Genomic DNA, 24420 nt, shown 5'->3' with positions numbered 1-24420 from the left:
ACGATACTCCAAATGAGGCCGCACCAACGTCTTATACAACTGCAACATGACCATATAACCATATAACAATTACAGCACGGAAACAGGCCATCTCGGCCCTACAAGTCCATGCCGAACAAAAATGTTTTCCCCCTTAGTCCCACCTGCCTGCACTCATACCATAACCCTCCATTCCCTTCTCATCCATATGCCCACCCATTTTATTTTTAAATGATACCAACGAACCTGCCTCCACCACTTCCACTGGAAGCTCATTCCACACCGCTACCACTCTCTGAGTAAAGAGGTTCCTCCTCATATTGCCCCTAAACTTCTGTCCCTTAATTCTGAAGTCATGTCCTCTTGTTTGAATCTTCCCTATTCTCAAAGGGAAAAGCTTGTCCACATCAACTCTGTCTATCCCTCTCATCATTTTAAAGACCTCTATCAGGTCCCCCCTTAACTTTCTGCGCTCCAGAGAATAAAGACCTAACTTATTCAGCCTATCTCTGTAACTTAGTTGACCTCCCAACTACTGCTCTACAAGACTAACTTTTACTTGGAAGGCAGCAGAGCTATCGGAGAGAGCCAGCGTGGATTTTTTAAGGGAAGATATCACTGAATTAACTGGGCTGAATTTTTATGAAGAGAAACCAGAGCGGTTGATAGCAGCAAATCCTTAATATCTCTCTACATCACCGTTTGTACCTCTCGCATCCCTTTCCCCCGACTCTCTGTCTGAAGAAGAGTCTCTACCCAAAACGTCACCCATTCCTTTTCTCCAGAGATGCTGCCTGTCCCGTAGAGTTACTCCAGTGTCCATCTTCGGTTTAAGCACAAGGGGTCGGCCATTTTGGACGGAGATGAGGAGAAACATTTTTCACCCAGAGAGTTGTGAGTCTGTGGAATTCTCTGCCTCAGAGGGCGGTGGAGGCCGGTTCTCTGGATGCTTTCAAGAGAGAGTTAGATGGAGCTCTTAAAGATAGTGGAGTCAGGGGATATGGGGAGAGGGCAGGAACGGGGTACTGATTGTGGATGATCAGCCGTGCTGGCTAATCCTGCACCTACTGTCTATTGTAAACCAGCATCTGCAGTTCCTTCCGACACATGTGATGCGTTCAACCCCACCAACATTCTCCCTACTCCAAAGACACGACACAAAATGCTGGAGTAACTCAGCTGGGGCAGGCTGCATCTCTGGAGAGAAGGAACGGGTGACGTCAAAAGGGTCGAGACCCTTCTTCTTCAGTTCCTGTCCCGCTGAGTTACTCCAGCATTTTCTGCGTCTATCTTCGGTTTAAACCCGCATCTGCAGTTCCTTCCGACATGTGTTCGTCTGGTCCCTACTCCATACAGATGGGCTACACAAAGGCCATTGAAGTCAATGAGTAGATGCGATGCGATTCTGCACTGGAGGACAGGCTGGGTTGGAGCACGAGGGAGCGCGGGGAGCATGTACCTGGGGAGAGTAGCGGAAAGGACTTCTCAGTCGCATTGCTCAGTGACAGGCTGTTGTCCACCGGTAACGAGCCGCTGGTGATGGACACTTGCACGCATTGTCCGTATAGATCAACCACAGCGTACAGCTCTGTGGGGAGAGAACACAGGCAGGCAACATTACAGTGTGTAGGGAAGAACTGCAGATGCTGGTTCAAATCGAAGATTCGGAGACACAAAATGCTGGAGTAACTCAGCAGGACAGGCAGCATCGCTGGAGAGAAGGAATGGGTGACGTTTCGGGTCGAGACCCTTCCTCTGAACAAGGGCCTTCATTTCGGGTCGAGATCATAGAAACATAGAAATTAGGTGCAGGAGTAGACCATTCGGCCCTTCGAGCCTGTACCGCCATTCAATATGATCATGGCTGATCATCCAACTCAGTATCCCGTACCTGCCTTCTCTCCATACCCCCTGATCCCCTTAGCCACAAGGGCCACATCTAACTCCCTCTTAAATATAGCCAATGAACTGTGTGGCCTCAACTACCCTCTGTGGCAGAGAGTTCCAGAGATTCACCACTCTCTGTGTGAAAAAAGTTCTTCTCATTTCGGTTTTAAAGGATTTCCCCCTTATCCTTAAGCTGTGACCCCTTGTCCTGGACTTCCCCAACATCGGGAACAATCTTCCTGCATCTAGCCTGCCCAACCCCTTAAGAATTTTGTACGTTTCTATAAGATCCCCTCTCAATCTCCTAAGAGTATACACCAAGTCTATCCAGTCTTTCTTCATAAGACAGTCCTGACATCCCAGGAATCAGTCTGGTGAACCGTCTCTGCACTCCCTCTATGGCAATAATGTCCTTCCTCAGATTTGGAGACCAAAACTGTACGCAATACTCCAGGTGTGGTCTCACCAAGACCCTGTACAACTGCAGTAGAACCTCCCTGCTCCTATACTCAAATCCTTTTGCAATGAAAGCTAACATACCATTCGCTTTCTTTACTGCCTGCTGCACCTGCATGCCTACCTTCAATGACTGGTGTACCATGACACCCAGGTCTCGCTGCATCTCCCCCTTTCCCAATCGGCCACCATTTAGATAATAGTCTGCTTTCCCGTTTTTGCCACCAAAATGGATAACCTCACATTTATCCACATTATACTGCAATGTCCTTCGGCACTGATCTCGGTGCCTTTGATCAAGGCAACAGGAACGTGCCCCACAGCAGCATCCATGGTGCTGAAGCAGAGAAGGTGGGCACTTTCAAGTTTCTGGCTGTAAATTATTGCCACCAATAATTTGCCCTGGACAGCCACTCCGAAGCAGTGGCCACGAGAGCAACCCAGCGTGTCCACCTCCTCAGAGGACCATGGAGCAGAGGACACAGCCTCGGAATACAAGGGGCGCCCCTTGCCAACCTTGAGGCACCTCTCTGCCTCAGAGGGCGGTGGAGGCCGGTTCTCTGGATGCTTTCAAGAGAGAGCTAGATAGGGCCCTTAACGATAGCGGAGTCAGGGGAGAAGGCAGGAACGGGGGTACTGATTGTGGATGATCAGCCACGATCACATTGAATGGCGGTGCTGGATCGAAGGGCCGAATGGCCTACTCCTGCACCTGTTGTAGAAACATAGAAACATACAAATTAGGTGCAGGAGTCGGCCATTCGGCCCTTCGAGCCTGCACCGCCATTTAATATGATCATGGCTGATCATCCAACTCAGTATCCCGTACCTGCCTTCTCTCCATACCCTCTGATCCCCTTAGCCACAAGGGCCACATCTAACTCCCTCTTAAATATAGCCAATGAACTGTGTGGCCTCAACTACCCTCTGTGGCAGAGAGTTCCAGAGATTCACCACTCTCTGTGTGAAAAAAATTCTCCTCATCTCGGTTTTAAAGGATTTCCCCCTTATCCTTAAGCTGTGACCCCTTGTCCTGGACTTCCCCAACATCGGGAACAATCTTCCTGCATCTAGCCTGTCCAACCCCTTAAGAATTTTGTAAGTTTCTATAAGATCCCCTCTCAATCTCCTAAATTCTAGAGAGTATTGTCTATTGACAAAGGCGAGGAAGAATTTCCTTGAGTCAGAGGGTTTTGAACTTATGGCAGTCGGCCATGTCAATGGAGAGAGATCGACAGATCCTTGATCTGTACGGGTGTCGGGGTGTCATGGGGAGCAGGGATGAGAATGGGGTTGGGAGGGAGAGGTAGATCAGCCATGATTGAAGGGCGGAGTAGACTCAATGGCCAAATTATGCTCCCATAACGTACAAAGACTAAGGAAGTTCGGCATGTTTCCAAAGACTCTCACCAATTTCTACCAATGCATTGCAGAAAGTATGGTATTGGGATGAATTGCAGCTTGGACTGCTCTGCCAAAGAAAAGTCACACAGAGAGGATCTCCGGAGAGAAGGAATGGGCGACAATTCGGGTCGAGACCCTTCTTCAGACTGATCCAGCTTCTTCGGAGATTCTGTCTCAACCCGAAACGTCGCCCATTCCTTCTCTCTTCTCACCCGCTGAGTTACTCCAGCATTTTGTGCCTACCTTCGATTTAAACAAGGTGCCTACCTTCGGTTGAACAAGTTAGGGCTTTATTCTTTGGAGCACAGAAGGTTAAGGGGGGGACTTGATAGAGGTCTTTAAAATGATGAGAGGGATTGACGTGGATAAGCTTTTCCCACTGAGAGTAGGGAAGATTCAAACAAGGGGACATGACTTGAGAATTAAGGGACAGAAGTTCAGGGGTAACATGAGGGGGAACTTCTTTACTCAGAGAGTGGTGGCTGTGTGGAATGAGCTTCCAGTGAAGGTGGTGGAGGCAGGTTCGTCTTTATCATTTAAAAATAAATTGGATAGTTATATGGACGGGAAAGGTATGGAGGGTACACAAAAAAAGCTGGGGAAACTCAGCGGGTGCAGCAGCATAGAAACATAGAAATTAGGTGCAGGAGTAGGCCATTCGGCCCTTCGAGCCTGCACCGCCATTCAATATGATCATGGCTGATCATCCAACTCAGTATCCCGAACCTGCCTTCTCTCCATACCCCCTGATCCCCTTAGCCACAAGGGCCACATCTAACTCCCTCTTAAATATAGCAATCTATGGAGGGAAGGAAATAGGCAACGTTTCGGGCCGAAACCCTTCGGGTTTCAACCCGAAACGTTGCCTATTTCCTTTGGGTTTCGGCCCGAAACGTCGCCTATTTCCTTCGCTCCATAGATGCTGCTGCACCCGCTGAGTTTCTCCAGCTTTTTTGTGTACCTTTGATTCTCCAGCATCTACACAGTTCCTTCTTAAACAAGGTATGGAGGGTTATGGTCTGAACGCAGGTGTATGGGACTAGGGGAAAATACGTGTTCGGCACGAACTAGAAGGGTCGAGATGGCCTGTTTCCGTGCTGTAATTGTTATATGGTTATAAACCAGCATCTGCAGTTCTTTCTTACACGAGTCACAGAGAGAGGAAAAATAATTGGGAGCATTGCAGTCAACGGCTCGGCCGTCTTACCTGGGGGTAGTCCGGAACAGGCCACTCCCTGGTCCACCCCGTTGATGTAATAGTGCAGGTCGCCGTTGGAGCTGCGCATCATGCCGATGCGGGAGCCGGTGGTCAAGGAATCCAGGTCGCAGCCGTAGTTATTCCGCATCGTATTCCCGTCCTGCATGATGGCTGTGCCGCTGCAAGCCGACCAGGAAAGCTCGTCAAGAGAGGCGTGGTCCGCTACGCAACTTAGTTTAGTTTAGTTTAGTTTAGAGGTACAGCGCGGAAACAGGCCCTTCGGCCCACCAGGTCCGTGCCGACCAGCGATCCCCGCACATTAACTCTACCCTACCCTACACACACACTGGGGACAATTTTTAGTTACCCAGCCAATTTGGCCTACATACCTGCACGTCTTTGGAGTGTGTGTGGGGGGGGGGGAAACTGAAGTTCTCGGAGAAAACCCACGCGGGTCACGGGGAGAACGTGCAAACTCCGTACAGACAGCACCCGTAGTCGGGATCGAACCCGGATGCTGCATTCGCTATAAGGGATCATAGAAACATAGAAAATAGGTGCAGGAGTAGAGGCCATTCGGCCCTTCGAGCCTGCACCGCCATTCAATATGATCATGGCTGATCATCCAACTCAGTATCCTGTACCCGCCTTCTCTCCATACCCCCTGATTCCTTTAGCCACATCTAACTCCCTCTTAAATATAGCCAATGAACTGTGTGGCCTCAACTACCCTTCTGTGGCAGAGAGTTCCAGAGATTCACCACTCTCTGTGTGAAAAAAGTTCTCCTCATCTCGGTTTTAAAGGATTTCCCCTTATCCTTAAGCTGTGACCCCTTGTCCTGGACTTCCCCAACATCGGGAGCAATCTTCCTGCATCTAGCCTGTCCAACCCCTTAAGAATTTTGTAAGTTTCTATAAGATCCCCTCTCAATCTCCTAAATTCTAGAGAGTATAAACCAAGTCTCTTTCTTCATAAGACAGTCCTGACATCCCAGGAATCAGTCTGGTGAACCTTCTCTGCACTCCCTCTATGGCAATAATGTCCTTCCTCAGATTTGGAGACCAAAACTGTACGCAATACTCCAGGTGTGGTCTCACCAAGACCCTGTACAACTGCAGTAGAACCTCCCTGCTCCTATACTCAAATCATTTTGCTATGAAAGCTAACATACCATTGGCTTTCTTCACTGCCTGCTGCACCTGCATGCCTACTTTCAATGTTTAAGAAGGAACTGCAGATGCTGGAGAATCGAAGGTACACAAAAAAGCTGGAGAAACTCAGCGGGTGCAGCAGCATCTATGGAGCGAAGGAAATAGGCAACATTTCGGGCCGAAACCCTTCTTCAGTCTGACAATAGACAATAAATAATAGTCTGAAGAAGGGTTTCGGCCCGAAACGTTGCCTATTTCCTTCGCTCCGTAGATGCTGCTGCACCCGCTGAGTTTCTCCAGCTTTTTTGTGTACCTGCCTACTTTCAATGACTGGTGTACCATGACACCCAGGTCTCGCTGCATCTCCCCTTTTCCTAGTCGGCCACCATTTAGATAATAGTCTGCTTTCCTGTTTTTGCCACCAAAGTGATAACCTCACATTTATCCACATTATGTGGATAAGTGGATAACCTCACATTTATGCACCTAATTTCTATTATACTGCATCTGCCAAACATTTGCCCACTCACCCAGCCTATCCAAGTCACCTTGCAGTCTCCTAGCATCCTGGCATTAAGTTCGGCACAGACATTGTGGGCTGAAGGGCCTGTCCTTCAATTGTGGACCGGTTCTATGTACTGTCACAATATTTTAGCCAACCCTAAGCCCAGGCCGTGTTAAAACCTGTGGTTACCTCAGCATCCAAGTGTCATAGTCTATATCCGTCATGGTACTGGGGAACTCAAGATCCTCAGGACGGATTGCTGTAACGCCTAAATAGGAGGGAGTCTTCAGGTTAACTATGACATGAAAAATCTCATTAAAATAGACAACAAATGCAGAGGACATACAAGACAACCGGCGAATACAAGTCAATATTTAATCGATGAATTTAACCATTCTGTTCTTTCAACATACACAGGCCTGGGTTTGCACGCACACTCCCACACATCAATATCGTGCACTCCTTAGATACATGGCATGCAAGAGTAGATACTTAACACACATACACCCATACTTCACCCAGCGCACAGCGCCAATCATCGCCTGGATACGCAGAGGACAAGCAACCCCAAACATCCATGTATGCCGGACAAAAATGCTGGAGGAACTCAGCGGGTGAGGCAGCATCTACGGAGCGAAGGAAATAGGCGACGTTCTGGGTCGAGATTCTTCTTCAGGTGCAGGCTAATCCGAGGATCACCAGAGTTGACGAGGATAAGCTTTTCCCCATTGAGAGTTATATGGACGGGAAGGGAATGGAAGGTTATGGTCTGAGCGCAGGTATATGGGACTAGGGGAGAATATGTGTTCGGCACGGACTAGAAGGGTCGAGATGGCCTGTTTCCGTGCTGTAATTGGTATATGTTATATGGTTATATGGAAGATTCAAACAAGAGGACACGATTTGAGAATTAAAGGACAAAAGTTTAGGGGTAACTCTCTGAGTAACTTCTTTACTCAGAGAGTGGTAGCTGTGTGGAATGAGCTTCCAGTGGAAGTGGTGGAGGCAGGAAGGTTTGGTTTTATCATTTAAAAATAAATTGGATAGGTATATGGACGGGAAAGGAATGGAGGGTTATTGTCTGAGTGCAGGTAGATGGTGAGAGTAAGTGTTCGGCACGGACTAGAAGGGCCGAGATGGCCTGTTTCCGTGCTGTAATTGTTATATGATTATATGGTTAAAGAGGTATATAGTAGTTCAGGACTGCTCTCTGGCCCGCCATGGCCAGAGCGAGTCCCACCGCAAATTGGAGGAGCAGCACCTCATATTTCGCTTGGGTAGTTTACACCCCAGCGGTATGAACATTGGCTTCTCCAATTTCAGGTAGTCCCTGCTTTCTCCCTCCCCTTCCCAGCTCTCCCACAGCCCACTGTCTCCGCCTCTTCCTTTCTTCTTCCCGCCCCCACCCCCCACATCAGGGTCTCGACCCGAAACGTCGCCATTTCCTCCGCTCCATAGATGCTGCCTCACCCGCTGAGTTCCTCCAGCATTTTTGTCTACCTTGGATTTTCCAGCATCTGCAGTTCCTTCTTAAACACCCATGTATGAATATTCTTCAGACATTACACCCCCCCCCCCCCCCCCCCCCTCCCTCATGCGCCCCATCCACTTACTCTAACATACAAAGCGATCCAGGTACATTCTCAGTCAACACACACACACACACACTCCAGATGCATGCAGGTGTTAATTACAATGGATACATGTAAAATCCGCGCAAATCCCCCCCACATCATTAGAGTGATACAGCGCGGAAACAGGCCCTTCGGCCCATCTTGCCCACCCTAGCCCGCACGACCGAGCTACACTAGCCCCACCTGACCCGTATCCCTCCAAACCTGTGCTATCCCGGTACTGTCTCATAAACGTTGCGATAGTCCCGGCCTCAACTACCTCCCCTGGCAGCCCGTTCCATACACCAACCACCCTTTGTGTGGAAAAAGTTAGCCCTCTATCACGAAGATGGAATCTCAGTAAGTTGCTGTCTCCATGTTAGTTACTCAACAGGTTTTATTTGACCCATTTAAAAAAAGGCACAGTGTCGGAGCAACTCGGCAGGTAGACAAAAATGCTGGAGAAACTCAGCGGGTGGGGCAGCATCTATGGAGGGAAGGAAGTAGGTGACGTTAGGAAGAGTCTGTAACGTTGCCTATTTCCTTCGCTCCATAGATGCTGCCTCACCCGCCGAGTGTCTCCAGCATTTTTGTCCACCTTCGATTTTCCAGCATCTGCAGTTCCTTCTTAAACGTATGTGGAAAGCACCGTGGTGGTCTGGGTGGAGGGTGATGGTGGGAGAAAGATAACCAGGGCTGAGAGAGATCCCGCCCTATCTTGACTGAGACTCACGATAGCTTGGCGCCTGATTTAGTTCAGTTTAGAGATACAGCGAGGATATCGGCCCTTCGGTCCACGCCGAGCAGCGATCACCACACACTAACACTATCCTACACACTGTAGGGACGATTTACAATGATACCAAGTCAATGTTTGGCAGATGCAGTATAATGTGGATAAATGTGAGGTTATCCATTTTGGTGGCAAAAACAGGAAAGCAGACTATTATCTAAATGGTGGCCGATTGGGAAAGGGGGAGATGCAGCGAGACCTGGGTGTCATGGTACACCAGTCATTGAAGGTAGGCATGCAGGTGCAGCAGGCAGTAAAGAAAGCAAATGGTATGTTAGCTTTCATTGCAAAAGGATTTGAGTATAGGAGCAGAGAGGTTCTACTGCAGTTGTACAGGGTCTTGGTGAGACCACACCTGGAGTATTGCGTACAGTTTTGGTCTCCAAATCTGAGGAAGGACATTATTGCCATAGAGGGAGTGCAGAGACGGTTTACCAGACTGATTCCTGGGATGTCAGGACTGTCTTATGAAGAAAGACTGGATAGACTTGGTTTATACTCTCTAGAATTTAGAAGATTGAGAGGGGATCTTATAGAAACTTACAAAATTCTTAAGGGGTTGGACAGGCTAGATGCAGGAAGATTGTTCCCGATGTTAGGGAAGTCCAGGACAAGGGGTCACAGCTTAAGGATAAAGGGGAAATCCTTTAAAACCGAGATGAGAAGAACTTTTTTCACACAGAGAGTGGTGAATCTCTGGAACTCTCTGCCACAGAGGGTAGTTGAGGCCAGTTCATTGGCTATATTTAAGAGGGAGTTAGATGTGGCCCTTGTGGCTAAGGGGATCAGAGGGTATGGAGAGAAGGCAGGTACGGGATACTGAGTTGGATGATCAGCCATGATCATATTGAATGGCGGTGCAGGCTCGAAGGGCCGAATGGCCTACTCCTGCACCTAATTTCTATGTTTCTATTAACCTACAAACCTGCACGTCTTTGGAGTGTGGTGGGGGGGGGGTAATCGGAGAACGGGGAGAAAACCAACGCAGGTCACGGGGTACAAACACATAGTCGGGAGAGAACCCGGGTCTCTGGCGCTGTGAGGCAGCAACTCGTCCCACAGATCTCCTGTGCCAGTGGCCACAATATCCCACTACTGTGCCCCCTGCCCAAAACAAAGTGGATGGCCCAGGTCAAGCCCCTTCCTCACAACGCCAGAGACCCAGGTTTGACCCAGACCTGTACGTGTGATGAAGCCGAATTTTAGTTAAAAAGATAAGAAGATATTAAATTGGTTTCTGGGCTAGCTTACATCTTATATTGAGTCTCAAATTAGGCTTGCCTTAGGTTGCGGTGTGTGTGAGATAATAAATCCTATAACATTGTCTCCCAAGTGACAGGCAGAGAGGAGAAGCTAGAGAGATCTCTTTGAAGTAAGGTTACACAAAAAAGCTGGAGAAACTCAGCGGGTGCAGCAGCATCTATGGAGCGAAGGAAATAGGCAACGTTTCGGGCCGAAACCCTTCTTCAGACTGATCGGGGTCGGGGACAAGAAAGGGAAAAGGAGGAGGAGCCCGAAGGCTGGGGGATGGGAGGAGACAGCAGGGGGACTGAGGAAGGGGAGGAGACAGCAAGGACTAACAAAATTGGGAGAATTCGATGTTCATGCCCCCGGGGTGCAGACTCCCCAAACGGAATATGAGGCGCTGTTCCTCCAATTTCCGATGCTGCTCGCTGTGGCCATGGAGGAGACCCAGGACAGAGAGGTCGGAGACGGAGTGGGAGGGGGAGTTGAAGTGCTGAGCCACCGGGAGGTCAGCTTGGTTATTGCGGACCGAGCGGAGGTGTTCGGCGAAACGATCGCCCAACCTCCGCTTGGTCTCACCGATATAGATCTGCTGACATCTAGAGCAGCGGACACAATAGATGAGGTTGGAAGAGATGCAGGTAAACCTCTGTCGCACCTGGAACGATTGCTTGGGTCCTTGAACGGAGTCGAGGGGGGAGGTAAAGGGACAAGTGTTGCATCTCTTGCGGTTGCAAGGGAAAGTGCCCGGGGAGGGGGTGGACCGAGAGGGAAGGGAAGAATTGACAAGGGAGTTATGGAGGGAGCGTTCTTTGCGGAAGGCAGATATGGGGGGAGATGGGAAGATGTGGCGAGTGGTGGGGTCACGTTGGAGGTGGCGAAACTGACGGAGGATTTGAAGTAAGATGCCATAAACCAAATGACCAATGTTTATGGGGGAGAAGGCAATAAAGGAAGAGAGAAATAGCTAGTCACATCTTTGTAAACAAATGGCCTATGTTTATGAGGGACCAAGTGACAGAGAGGAAGCAGCGAAAAAGGTCTATTTGGAGATAAAATGACCTAAAGCAAATGGCCAATGTTTTTAGTATATCTTGTACCATGTAAACAAAAGGTTTGATGTGATGCATTCTGTGGAAACCTCGGCTTCATCACGTGGAGTATGCATGTTCTCCCGGAGACCGCACGAGTCCCTTCCGGTTGCACCGATTCCCTGACATGTCCCAAAGACGTGCACATTCGCAGGTTAATTGCCTTCCGTAAATTGTCCGCTCTTGTGTCAGCAGTGGATGAGAAACCGGGGATACTAGTGCGTACGGGCGATCGCCAGTCAGCGTGGAACTCAGTGGGACGAAGGGCCTACTTCCGTGCTGTATCTTTTGAACAGAGCCGAGGTTTACGTAAACATGAGACAATAGACAACAGGTGCAGGAGTAGAGGCCATTCGGCCCTTCGAGCCAGCACCGCCATTCACGGTGATCACGGCTGATCATCCCCAATCAGTGCCCCGTTCCTGCCTTCTCCCCATATCCCCTGACTCCGCTATCTTTAAGAGCCCTATCCGAGCATGGGGAGAGGGCGCACGGATTGATCGGTACGGGTGCCTGGGGTTATGGGGAGAAGGCAGGAGAATGGGGTTAGGAGAGAGAGATAGATCAGCCGTGATAGACTTGGTTTATACCCTCTAGAATTTAGAAGATTGAGAGGGGATCTTATAGAAACTTACAAAATTCTTAAGTGGTTGGACAGGCTAGATGCAGGAAGATTGTTCCCGATGTTAGGGAAGTCCAGGACAAGGGGTCACAGCTTAAGGATAAAGGGGAAATCCTTTAAAACCGAGATGAGAAGAACTTTTTTCACGCAGAGAGTGGTGAATCTCTGGAACTCTCTGCCACAGAGGGTAGTTGAGGCCAGTTCATTGGCTATATTTAAGAGGGAGTTAGATGTGGCCCTTGTGGCTAAGGGGATCAGGGGGTATGGAGAGAAGGCAGGTACGGGATACTGAGTTGGATGATCAGCCATGATCATATTGAATGGCGGTGCAGGCTCGAAGGGCCGAATGGCCTACTCCTGCACCTAATTTCTATGTTTCTATGTGATTGAATGGCGGGGTAGACTTGATGGGCCGAATGGCCTAATTCTACCACTCATGACCTCCCCTCCCATATTCTTGGTCAGGGCTAACACTAGAGATCGGGCTCTAACGTGATACGTAACCCCTGTTAACGCAACCACTTGAGATAAATCGCCTTGCTCACCTGCTTCTATTGACCCCGACCATCGGTCCACCATCTTCTGAATTAGAATTTCAAACATTTCCCCTTCCCGCAACATCCTGCAAAATAAAAATCAACTCAAGCACCGGTTTGCCACAGGAGCTGGAGAGACAGCGCGGTGGCCCTTTAAGTTTGCTTCAGCCATCGAATCATTTGGGTGGCACGGTGGCGCAGCGGCAGAGTTTCTGACGCACGGCGCGCAGCCCCGGGGTGCAGTCTGACAACAGGTGCAGGAGGAGGCCATTCGGCCCTTCGAGCCAGTACCGCCATTCATTGTGATCATAGCTGACCATCCACAATCAGTAACCTGCTCCTGCCTTCTCCCCATATCCCTTGACTCCGCTATCTTTAAGAGCGCGATCTAACTGGGTTTAAACCAGCATCTGCAGTTCCTTCCTATACAAAGGAAGTTCCTTCCGCTCTGTCCCGCAAAAACTGCTCTGTCTCTGTCTGTCTGCCTCTGTCTCTGTGTCTGTCTCTCTCTCTCTGTCTGTCTCTGTGTCTGTCTCTGTGTCTCTCTCTGTGTCTCTCTCTGTGTCTCTCTCTGTGTCTGTCTCTGTGTCTGTGTCAGTCTCCGTGTCTGTCTCTCTCTCTGCCTCTCTCTCTCTCTCTCTCTCTCTGCCTCTCTCTCTCTCTCTCTCTCTCTCTCTCTCTCTCTCTCTCTCTCTCTCTCTGTCTCTGTGTCTGTCTCTCTCTCTCTGTCTGTCTCTCTCTCTCTGTCTCTGTCTCTCTCTCTCTCTCTCTCTCTCTCTCTGTCTCTCTCTGTCTCTCTCTCTCTCTGTCTCTGTCTCTCTCTCTCTCTGTGTCTGTCTCTCTCTCTCTCTCTCTCTCTGTCTCTCTCTCTCTCTCTCTCTGTCTCTCTCTCTCTCTCTCTCTCTCTCTCTGTCTGTCTCTCTCTCTCTCTGTCTCTCTCTCTCTCTCTGTGTGTCTCTCTCTCTCTCTCTCTCTCTCTCTCTCTGTCTCTGTGTCTCTCTCTCTCTCTCTCTGCCCCTCTCTCTCTGCCTCTCTCTCTGCCTCTCTGCCTCTGCCTCTCTCTCTCTGCCTCTCTCTTTTTGCCCCTCTCCCTCTCCCCCGCTTCTAATCTCCCTCCCATCCGCGGCTCTGAGAGCCCGCTGTTCCTGCTGTCGATCGGCAATTACCCTTCCATGTCTCCCTCCCTCTCTCCCATCCACTCTGAGAGCCCCGCGGCTGCTCCAGTTGTCGGTCGGTCGGTCGGTCGGTCGGTCGATCGATCGGTCAGTCGCCAATCACCCTCCCCGCCCCCACTGACCTGCTGGAGATGACGATGGCGTCGTTGAACTCGCTGCGGCAGTTCTGCCGGAAGGCGGTGCGTCCGCCGTTGGTGATGACGGCGTTGTTCCCGTGCAGGTGGTGGAAGCGGAGGTCGTTGCTGGGGGTGAGGGAGAACAGGCTGCAGGGCGAGATCTGGTTGTTGCCCTCCAGCACGTCGTCAGGCAGAGGCGGCAGCTCTGGAGGGGGAAGGTGGGAGGAGGAGGCGGATCTTTACGGACAACTTTAAAACACACACCGCACAGGACCGGGGAAGGCGATCAAATTGTGCCGGGGAAGGAACTGCAGGCGCTGGTTTAAAATCGAAGGTGGACACAAAATGCTGGAGTAACTCAGCGGGACAGGCAGCATCTCTGGAGAAAAGGAATGGGTGACATTTTTGGGTCGAGACCCTTCGCAGACCATTTAGTTTACCGGGATTACATTATCTTATTTTAGTTTAGTTTTTTCATTTTTGTTTAGTGAACTTTTAAGTATCTGAATTCGAAAGATCTCGACCCTAAACCACGTCCCCATTCCTTTTCTCCAGAGACTCTGCTGCCTGTCCCGCTGGGGCTCTACACCATCATTTTGTGTCCACCTGCACTTCATTGCTACATAGTAAGTAGGTAGACAAAAGTGCTGGAGAAACTCAGCGGGTGCAGCAGCATCTATGGAGCGAAGGAAATAGGCAACGTTTCGGGCCGAAACCCTTCTTCAGACTGAGTTTTAAGACTGAAGAAGGGTTTCGGCCCGAAATGTTGCCTATTTCCTTCGCTCCATAGATGCTGCTGCACCCGCTGAGTTTCTCGAGCACTTTTGTCATCCTTCGATTTCCAGCATCTGCAGTTCCTTCTTAAACACTAGGCAAGGCAAGGCAACTTTATTTATATAGCACATTTCATACACGAGGCAGACTCAAAGTGCTTCACATAAAAACATGTCATACAATAAAATGAAATAATAAAATGAAATAAAATAGAACTAAAAGAAAAGAAAAGCAAAATTAAAAATGCATTATAAAAAGTGCAAAAGTTAAAAGTGCAACGTAGTTAAGATTTAGCTGAAAGCTAAAGTAAACATAAAAGTTTTCAGTCTTGTTTTAAAAGTGGTCAAAGTTGAGGCAAGTCTTAAATCTTCAGGGAGTTTATTCCAGCTATTTGTTGCATAGTAACTAAATCCTGCTTTTCCATGTTTTGTATTTACTCTGGGAATCACTAACAGATTGGTTTCAGAAGATCTTAGCGGTCTAGAAGGCTTATATAGTGGAAGCATGTCAGTGATATACTTTGGTCCTAAACCATGTAGTGATTTATAGGTGAGCAGCAGGTAAGTAGTTCCTTGATGGGGGTCACAACGATCAAGCAGCATTCAAAACTGTCCAACCCAGCAGTACGCAGGGACCGTGTCCCAGTAAACATCGAAACATAGACAATAGGCGCAGGAGGAGGCCCTTCGAGCCAGCACCGCCATTCATTGTGATCATGGCTGATGGGGAGAAGGCAGGAACGGGGTACTGATCGGGGATGATCAGCCATGATCACATTGAATGGCGGTGCTGGCTCGAAGGGCCAAACGGCCTGCACCTGTTGTCTATTGTCTATGAGGTGCTGTTCCTCCAGTTTGCGCTGGGCCTCACTAAGAGTGGAGGAGAGTTCATTCCCAGGTCAGCGTGGGAATGGGAGGGGGAGGGGGGAAGTTCAAGTGTTTCGCAACCGGGAGTACAAGTCGGTCTGGGCGGACTGAGCGGAGGTTCCAAGCGTGTTGAGACGGGGAGGACTGACGCTGATGAAGCCGAATAAAGTTACAAAAATAAGAAAAAATTAAAATAGGTTTCAGGGCTAGCTTACAGTTTATATTTAGTGTCAAATTAGGCTTGTCTAAGGTTGCAGTGTGTGGGATAATAAATACCATAACATTGTCTCCCAAGTGAGGAGGCGATAGAGGAAGAGAGACATAGTGGGTCACATCTTTGAAGCAAGAGGCAATAAAGCAGATGGCCTATGTTTATGAGGGACCAAGTGACAACGGAGAACCAGGGAAGTGGAAATAAAATAACCTAAAGCAAATGGCCAATGTTTTTAGTATATCTTGTACCATGTAAACAAAAGGCCTTTGATGTGATGCAATCTGTGGAAACCTTTTCCTGTACCTCTGACATGATTAATGTCTGTGGAATGTGCTGAGGGGACAAAAAAACCCTATTTAAGGCAATGTAATTCTGTTGTTCAGAGAAGGGGACCGAGGACAGTTGAGTGTCTACATTGGTCACTTAGCTGGAATTCTCGCTCCCTTCCATCGGCCGATGTTAAGTAAAGTTTTGAACTGGTCTACCAAACAGTTTGTGTGGTGTCTGTTTATTAAGAAGCGAACCTGGTTTAGTTGTTATAACAGTAACTTTTTCAATGCCATTTTAAACAGGGATTGACGTTGATGGGCTGATGTTGACGGTGATGAAACGGGGCCCAGCTCGGTGAATGGGGGGGGGGACCCACCTATATCGTCGATGATGGTGGCTTGGGCGGCCTGGCCGTAGAGGTCGACCACGGCATAAACGTTGGACGGTACGTTGGACGCGGCGAGCCCCTGATCCACGTTGTTGACAAAGAAGTGCAGGCTTCCATCTTCCTTGCGCATAACACCAACCGTGTCACCCGCCTTGCAGGGGGAGGGGGGGGGGGAAGAGAGAAGAAACAAATTAGAACCAGCCAGCAGAACGGGTGAAGGCAAATTAGAACCGGGTCTACAGAGAACGTACAAGCATCGAAGGGAACGACAGGAGTTGCTGCCTCAACCAGAGAGTACAGAGCAGTACTGCCCGATGTTGGGGGAGTCCAGAACCAGGGGCCACGCAGTTAACATAGAAACATAGACAATAGGTGCAGGAGTAGAGGCCATTCTACTAGCCCTTGCTTTCCCTCTCTCTCCATCCCTCCCCCTTCCCAGTTCTCCCACTAGTCTCACTGTCTCCGACTACATTCTATCTCTGTACTGCCCACTCCCTGACATCGGTCTGAAGAAAGGTCTCGACCCGAAATGTCGCCCATTCCTTCTCTCTAGAGAGACTGCCCGTCCCGCTGAGTTACTCCAGCATTTGGTGTCATAGAAACAATAGGTGCAGGAGTAGAGGCCATTCGGCCCTTCGAGCCTGCACCGCCATTCAATATGATCATGGCTGATCATCCAACTCAGTATCCCGTACCTGCCTTCTCTCCATACCCCCTGATCCCCTTAGCCACAAGGGCCACATCTAACTCCCTCTTAAATATAGCCAATGAACTGTGGCCTCGACTGCCCTCTGTGGCAGAGAGTTCCAGAGATTCACCTGAGATTAAGAGGGAGTTAGATGTGGCCCTTGTGGCTAAAGGGAACAGGGGGTATGGAGAGAAGGCAGGGATGGGATACCGAGTTGGATGATCAGCCATGGTCATATTGAATGGCGAATGGTGCAGGCTCGAAGGGCCGAATGGCCTCTACTCCTGCACCTATTTTCTATTTTTCTATGTTAATGTTAAATTTGTGTTTATTGTGCGTTTTGTTATTTTATTCTATGTTGTGACTGCAAGGCGTGAAATTTGGCTCAGACTGAAAAGTCTGAATGACAATAAAAGGATATTTTACTTTAAGAATAAGGGGTCGGCCATTTAGAACGGAGACAAGGAAACACTTTTTCCACACAGAGAGTTGTGAGTCTGTGGAATTCTCTGCCTCAGAGGGCGGTGGAGGCCGGTTCTCTGGATACTTTCAAGAGAGAGCGAGATAGAGTTAGCCCTGACCAAGAATATGGGAGGAGAGGTCATGAGTGGTAGAATTAGGCCATTCGGCCCATCCAGTCTACCCCGCCATTCAATCACGGCTGATCTATCTCTCCCTCCTAACCCCATTCTCCTGCCTTCTCCCCATAACCCCCTGCACCCGTACCAATCAACCCATGCTCCCTCTCCCCATGCTCGGATAGGGCTCTTAAAGATAGCGGAGTCAGGGGATATGGGGAGAAGGCAGGAACGGGGTACTGATTGGTGATGATCAGCCGTGATCACATTGAATGGCGGTGCTGGCTCGAAGGGCCGAATGGCCTCTACTCCTGCACCTGTTGTCTATTGAACTACTATCTAACTCCTTGGTGATCCTAGGACTATCCTTGAGCGGAATTTGCTGGCTTTAGAAATATAGAAAATAGGTGCAGGAGTAGGCCATTCAGCCTTTGGAGCCTGCACCGCCATTCAATATGGTCAATGGCTGATCATCCGAAATCAGTACCCCGTTCCTGCTTTCTCCCCATATCCCTTTGTGGCATCTATTGCCAGCCGGAAGCTGGACATCTACCCTGCAATACCCACATCATTCCAAGGCTTAAGGAAGAGCGGTCTCACCTTTAAACGATCCAGGTTGTGACCATACTCATCCAGAATTGTAGTTCCATTGTGCATCACTCCGTTGCCAGTCATCATCCACGTGCCTGAAAAGAAAACGTGGAAACGTGAAAGCACTAAATGTAGCCGCCAAGGAACGCAGGGGCGATACAGACTAAGGGACTGTGGTACACTGTGAAATCGACAGAAGGATGGAGGGTTGGGTGTTTATGCGTGCTTTGTTCGTGATATTTATTTAGTTGTTTATCTTTTAATATTTTACCTTGTATGTATCGTTAGCTTTTAGAAATGTTTGAATGCTGCACTGACTGGCTGACATTTTAAATTTCGTTGTACATGGTTCATGTTACAATGACAATAAAGAAACTATTCTATTCTATTCTATTCGATTCGATTCTATTCTATTCTAAAACGCCACCATTTCAATTTAAAATCATGGGCAGAAACATAGAAACATAGACAATAGGTGCAGGAGTAGAGGCCATTTGGCCCTTCGAGCCTGATCCGCCATTCAATATGATCATCCAACTCAGTATCCCATCCCTGCCTTCTCTCCATACCCCCTGATCCCTTTAGCTGCAAGGGCCACATCTAACTCCCTCTTAAATATAGCCAATGAACTGGCGTCAACTACCTTCTGTGGCAGAGAATTCCACAGATTCACCACTCTCTGTGTGAAAAATGTTTTTATCATCTCGGTTCTAAAGGATTTCCCCCTTATCCTTAAGCTGTGACCCCTTGTCCTGGACTTCACCAACATCGGGAACAATCTTCCCGCATCTAGCCTGTCCAACCCCTTAAGAATTTTGTACGTTTCTATAAGATCCCCCCCTCAATCTCCTAAATTCTAGCGAGTACAAGCCGAGTCTATCCAGTCTTTCTTCATATGAAAGTCCTGACATCCCAGGAATCAGTCTGGTGAACCTTCTCTGTACTCCCTCTATGGTCAGAATGTCCTTCCTCAGATTTGGAGACCAAAACTGTACACAATACTCCAGGTGTGGTCTCACCAAGACCCTGGACAACTGCTGTAGAACCTCCCTGCTCCTATACTCAAATCCTTTTGCTATGAAAGACTGGACTGCTCAAGCAGTAAACCAATGATCCAGTTTACCACTTAATTTAAATTTCCCTGAAAACATGAGTTCAATTTCACAAACCACTGGTTGGTCAAACCTCGGAAGAAGAAGTTCTCGAGCCAAAACATCACTTATTCTTTTTTCCCCCCAGAGATGCTGTCTGACCTGCTGAGTTACTCCAGCCCATGTACAACCCTGTACGACTGCTATACACTTGTACTGTATCCAAGATGCTTATCCAATATGTGGACCCCCAGCAGGACCAAAAGCAAGACCTGTCAAAGGGCGGATGAGTTCCTAGCGAGCCCACGGCCATCCACACTTCAGTAGAAGTCATGATCACTGTCGGACACGGCATTGTAAGGAATGATGATAAAGCACACACACACACACCAACATCCGATACTTCCAACGGCGGAAGTCCGCAGGAACTGGTGGACAGAGATGTTTGGTGCATCTGTCACCTTTCCTGTCAGAAATCAGCACCACTGCGTCGCTAATGTTTTCCACGATAATGATGATGGTATACAAAAATAAATGTCACTGTTCCTCGGTACATGCAAGTAAGTTTATTGACCAAGTATTCACATACAAGGAATTTGCCTTGGTGCTCCGCCCACAAGCAACATGACATTCAGTGTCAGTTAATGACTCAGAAAACACTAAACATTAATAATAATAAAACATTAATGATAAAACACCATTGATCAAGCATGTGAACCTACAAAATCCCAGATCAAAGGGAGGCTACAGATTTTTGGCAGTTTAAGAAGGAACTGCAGATGCTGGAGAATCGAAGGTACACAAAACTGCTGGAGAAACTCAGCGGGTGCAGCAGCATCTATGGAGCGAAGGAAATAGGCAACGTTTCGGGCTGAAACCCTTCTTCAGATTCTGTTGAGTAGAAACTGCTTTTATCTTCTGCAGTTGTATAGGGCTCTCATGAGACCACATCTGGAGTATTGTGTACAGTTTTGGTCTCCTAATTTGTGGAAGGACATCCTTGTGATTGAGGCAGTGCAGCGCAGATTCACGAGATTGATCCCTGGGATGGTGGGACTGTTATATGAGGCTTGTATTCACTGGGGTTTAAGAAGGATGAAGGGGTATCTTATAGAAACATATAAAATTATAAAAGGACTGGACAAGCTAGATGCAGGAAAAAACATTCCCAATGTTGGGCGAGTCCAGAACCAGGGGCCACACACAGTCTTAGAATAAAGGGGAGGTCATTTAAGACTGAGGTGAGAAAAACACTTTTTCACCCAGAAAGTTGTGAATTTATGGAATTCCCTGCCACAGAGGGCAGTGGAGGCCAAGTCACTGGAAGGAGTTAAGAGAGAGTTAGATAGAGCTTTAGGGGCTAGTGGAGTCAAGGGATAAGGGAGAAGGCAGGCACGGGTTATTGATAGGGGACGATCAGCCATGAACACAATGAATGGCGGTGCTGGCTCGAAGGGCCGAATGGCCTCCTCCTGCACATATTTTCTATGTTTCTATGTTTTTATGTCCGGCTGTGGCAGCTTTGACAGTCCGGAGTCGCCTTCCAGAGGGAAGTGATTCAAAGAGTTTGTGGCCAGGGTGAGAGGGGTCAGAGGTGATCTTGCCCGCTCACTTCCTGGCCCTTGCAGTGTACAGTTCATCTCATCACAGTGTTCAGCTCATGTGACAATTGAAGTACCAGACCAGACCAGAAGTGAGTAGGGACCAGGGGACAGAAGAAAGAGAGGGGGGAAAAATTATTAGTGTCAACGTAAACGTACCAGATCGTAAATTGGTCATCGTGGACGGCAACTGAAGGTAAGCAGGATTGTGGGTGGTTACGCCAATTTCTATGGAGCCAGCCCACTTGTCCACCATCTTGTCAATACGGACTTGGAAGATTTCGTTGCTCCTGAGGGACCTGTTGCTGAGCACTACGCCGTGGTTAAAGTCATCTGTTGCACTGCGGAACAAAGATACGGAGATTATATAATGGCAGGAAGGAACTGCAGATGCTGGTTTAAACTGAAGGTTTACTTACACAAAATGCAGGGCGGGCAGCATCTCTGGAGAGAAGGAATGGGTGACGTTTCGGGTCGAGACCCTTCTTCAGACCTGACGTCACCCATTCCTTCTCTCCAGAGATGCTGGCTGTCCCGCTGAGCTACTCCAGCATTTTGTGTCTATTATATATTGATATTGGTTTATTGCATGGAGAAACAATGAAATTATTTGCTTGCATGGTTTCCAATTAAATCAGACCCTACAATCAAGTCATGCACAAGCACAAATGGGGACGATCAGCCATGATCACAATGAATGGCGGTGCTGGCTCGAAGGGCCGAATGGCCTCCTCCTGCACCTATTTTCTACGTTTCTATTTAACAGACACTGCAAGGAGAAAAATATCAGCGCACAGAATATAGTATTGCAGCGTTATAGTTCTTGAGGAAAATAAATGCGATGTGCACAATGATTCAGATTCAGATTCAATTTCAATTGTCATTGTCAGTGTACAGTACAGAGACAACGAAATGCATTTCGCATCTCCCTGGAAGAGCGACATAGCAAATGATTTGAATAAATAATAATAAGTGTCCGGGGGGGGTGGTGATTGGCAGTCACCGAGGTACGTTGTTGAGTAGAGTGACAGCTGCCGGGAAGAAGCTGTTCCTCGACCTGCTGGTTCGGCAACGGAGAGACCTGTAGCGCCTCCCGGATGGTAGGAGGGTACACAGTCCGTGGTTGGGGTGAGAGCAGTCCTTGGCGATGCTGAGCGCCCTCCGCAGACAGCGCTTGCTTTGGACAGAGTCAATGGAGGGGAGCGAGGAACCGGTGATGCGTTGGGCAATTTTCACCACCCTCTGCAATGCCTTCCGGTCGGAGACAGAGCAGTTGCCATACCATACTGTGATGCAGTTGGTAAGGATGCTCTCGATGGTGCAGCGGTAGAAGTTCAGCAGGATCGGAGGAGACAGATGGACCTTCTTCAGTCTCCTCAGGAAGAAGAGACGCTGATGAGCCTTCTTGATCAGAGTAGAGGTATTGTGGGTCCAAGAGAGGTCATCGGAGATGTTGACCCCCCAGGAACCTGAAGCTAGAAACACATTCCACCTGCGTGCCGTTAATGTGGATGGGGATGTGCGTGCCGCCCCTAGACTTCCTGAAGTCTACAATGAGCTCCTTGGTCTTCTTGGAGTTAAGGGCCAGGTTGTTGTCAGCGCACCATGCTGCTAAGTGCTGGACCTCCTCCCTGTAGGCCAGCTCATCGTTGTTGCTGATGAGGCCAATCACCGTTGTATCATCTGCATACTTGATGATGGTGTTAGTACCATGTACAGGTGTGCAGTCATAGGTGAAGAGGGAGTAGATGAGGGGGCTCAGCACACAGCCCTGTGGAACGCCGGTGTTCAGGGTGAGGGTTGAAGAGGTGTGCTTGTCTAACCTCACAGACTGGGGTACAATGAGGTAGGTTGGAAGATCGGAACTCTACCGCAGCTGATGTGTTTACCACGGGAGGCCATTGAAAATGACAAGTAATCGTTTCTACTGATATTTTTGCAAACAACAGTATTAAAGAATGTAACATATATTATATGTTATACACTGTGGAAACAGCCTCTTCAGCCCAACCTGCCCACACCAACCTGCCCATTTCCTTCTAAACCTATCAATAAAGAATAGGTGCAGGAGAGTAGAGGCCATTCAGCCCTTCCAGCCAGCACCGCCATTCAATGTGATCACGGCTGATCATCCCCAATCAGTACCCCGTTCCTGCCTTCTCTCCCCTGACTCCGCTATCTTTAAGAGCCCTATCTAGCTCTCTCTTTAAAGCATCCAGAGAACCGGCCTCCACCGCCCTCTGAGGCAGAGAATTCCACAGCCTCACCACTCTCTGTGAGAAAAAGTGTTTCCTCATCTCCGTTGTAAATGGCTTACCCCTTATTCTTAAACTGTGTGTGTGGCCTCTGGTTCTGGACTCCCCCAACATCGGGAACATGTTTCCTGCCTCTAGCGTGTCCAAACCCTTAACAATCTTATATGTTTCAATAAGATTCCCTCTCATCCTTCGAAACTCCAGAGTGTACAAGCCCAGCCGCTCCATTCTCTCAGCATATGACAGTCCCGCCATCCCGGGAATTAACCTTGTAAACCTACGCTGGGCTCCCTCAATGTTTGTATTGCAGTCCTCTCGATATGCTTACATAGAAACATAGAAAATAGATGCAGGAGTAGGCCATTCGGCCCTTCGAGCCTGCACTGCCATTCGATATGATAATGGCTGATCATCCAACTCAGTATCCCATCCCTGCCTTCTCTCCATACCCCCTGATCCCTTTAGCCACAAGGGCCACATCTAACTCCCTCTTAAATATAGCCAATGAACTGTGTGGCCTCAACTACCTTCTGTGGCAGAGAATTCCACAGATTCACCACTCTCTGTGTGAAAAATTATTTTCTCATCTCGGTCCTAAAAGGCTTCCCCCTTATCCTTAAACTGTGTGTGTGGCCCCTAGTTCTGGACTTCCCCAACATCAGGAACAATCTTCCTGCATCTAGCCTGTCCAACCCCTTAAGAATTTTGTAAGTTTCTATAAGATCCCCCCCTCAATCTTCTAAATTCTAGCAAGTACAAGCCGAGTCTATCCAGTCTTTCTTCATATGAAAGTCCTGACATTCCAGGAATCAGTCTGGTGAACCTTCTCTGTACTCCCTCTATGGTCAGAATGTCCTTCCTCAGATTTGGAGACCAAAACTGTACGCAATACTCCAGGTGTGGTCTCACCAAGACCCTGTACAACTGCTGTAGAACCTCCCTGCTCCTATACTCAAATCCTTTTGCAATGAAAGACTGGACTGCTCAAGCAGTAAACCAATGATCCAGTTTACCACTTAATTTAAATTTGTGGCCTCAACTACCTTCTGTGGCAGAGAATTCCACAGATTCACCACTCTCTGTGTAAAAAATGATTTTCCCATCTCGGTCCTAAAAGACTTTCCCCTTATCCTTAAACTGTGTGACCCCTAGTTCTGGACTTCCCCAACATCGGGTATAATCTTATAATAATAATATAATAATAATCTTATTTATATAGCACATTTTTAGTCAACTTGCATTGACCCCAAAGTGCTTCACATAATTACATTACATTACATTTACACACAGGCAAAGGTGGGTGAAGTGTCTTGCCCCAAGGACACAACGACA

At 48.5% G+C, this 24420-nt stretch overlaps 1 protein-coding gene across 1 annotated transcript in view; it reads right to left on the bottom strand.

Annotated features, from left to right (window-relative positions):
• Window positions 1-24420, bottom strand: part of LOC129695151 (neuralized-like protein 4) — an 89150-nt gene that overhangs the window by 39591 nt on the left and 25139 nt on the right. The window contains 8 exon segments of the mRNA XM_055631918.1: window positions 1439-1567; window positions 4934-5103; window positions 6771-6849; window positions 12491-12567; window positions 13779-13977; window positions 16273-16435; window positions 18151-18236; window positions 20993-21174. Coding sequence (XP_055487893.1) covers window positions 1439-1567; window positions 4934-5103; window positions 6771-6849; window positions 12491-12567; window positions 13779-13977; window positions 16273-16435; window positions 18151-18236; window positions 20993-21174 — 1085 coding nt within the window.

The sequence above is a fragment of the Leucoraja erinacea genome, unplaced genomic scaffold (genome assembly GCF_028641065.1).
Source record: "Leucoraja erinacea ecotype New England unplaced genomic scaffold, Leri_hhj_1 Leri_95S, whole genome shotgun sequence".
In the NCBI taxonomy this organism is placed as follows: Eukaryota; Metazoa; Chordata; class Chondrichthyes; order Rajiformes; family Rajidae; genus Leucoraja; species Leucoraja erinaceus.
This window is presented reverse-complemented; position numbering and strand designations above follow the sequence as displayed.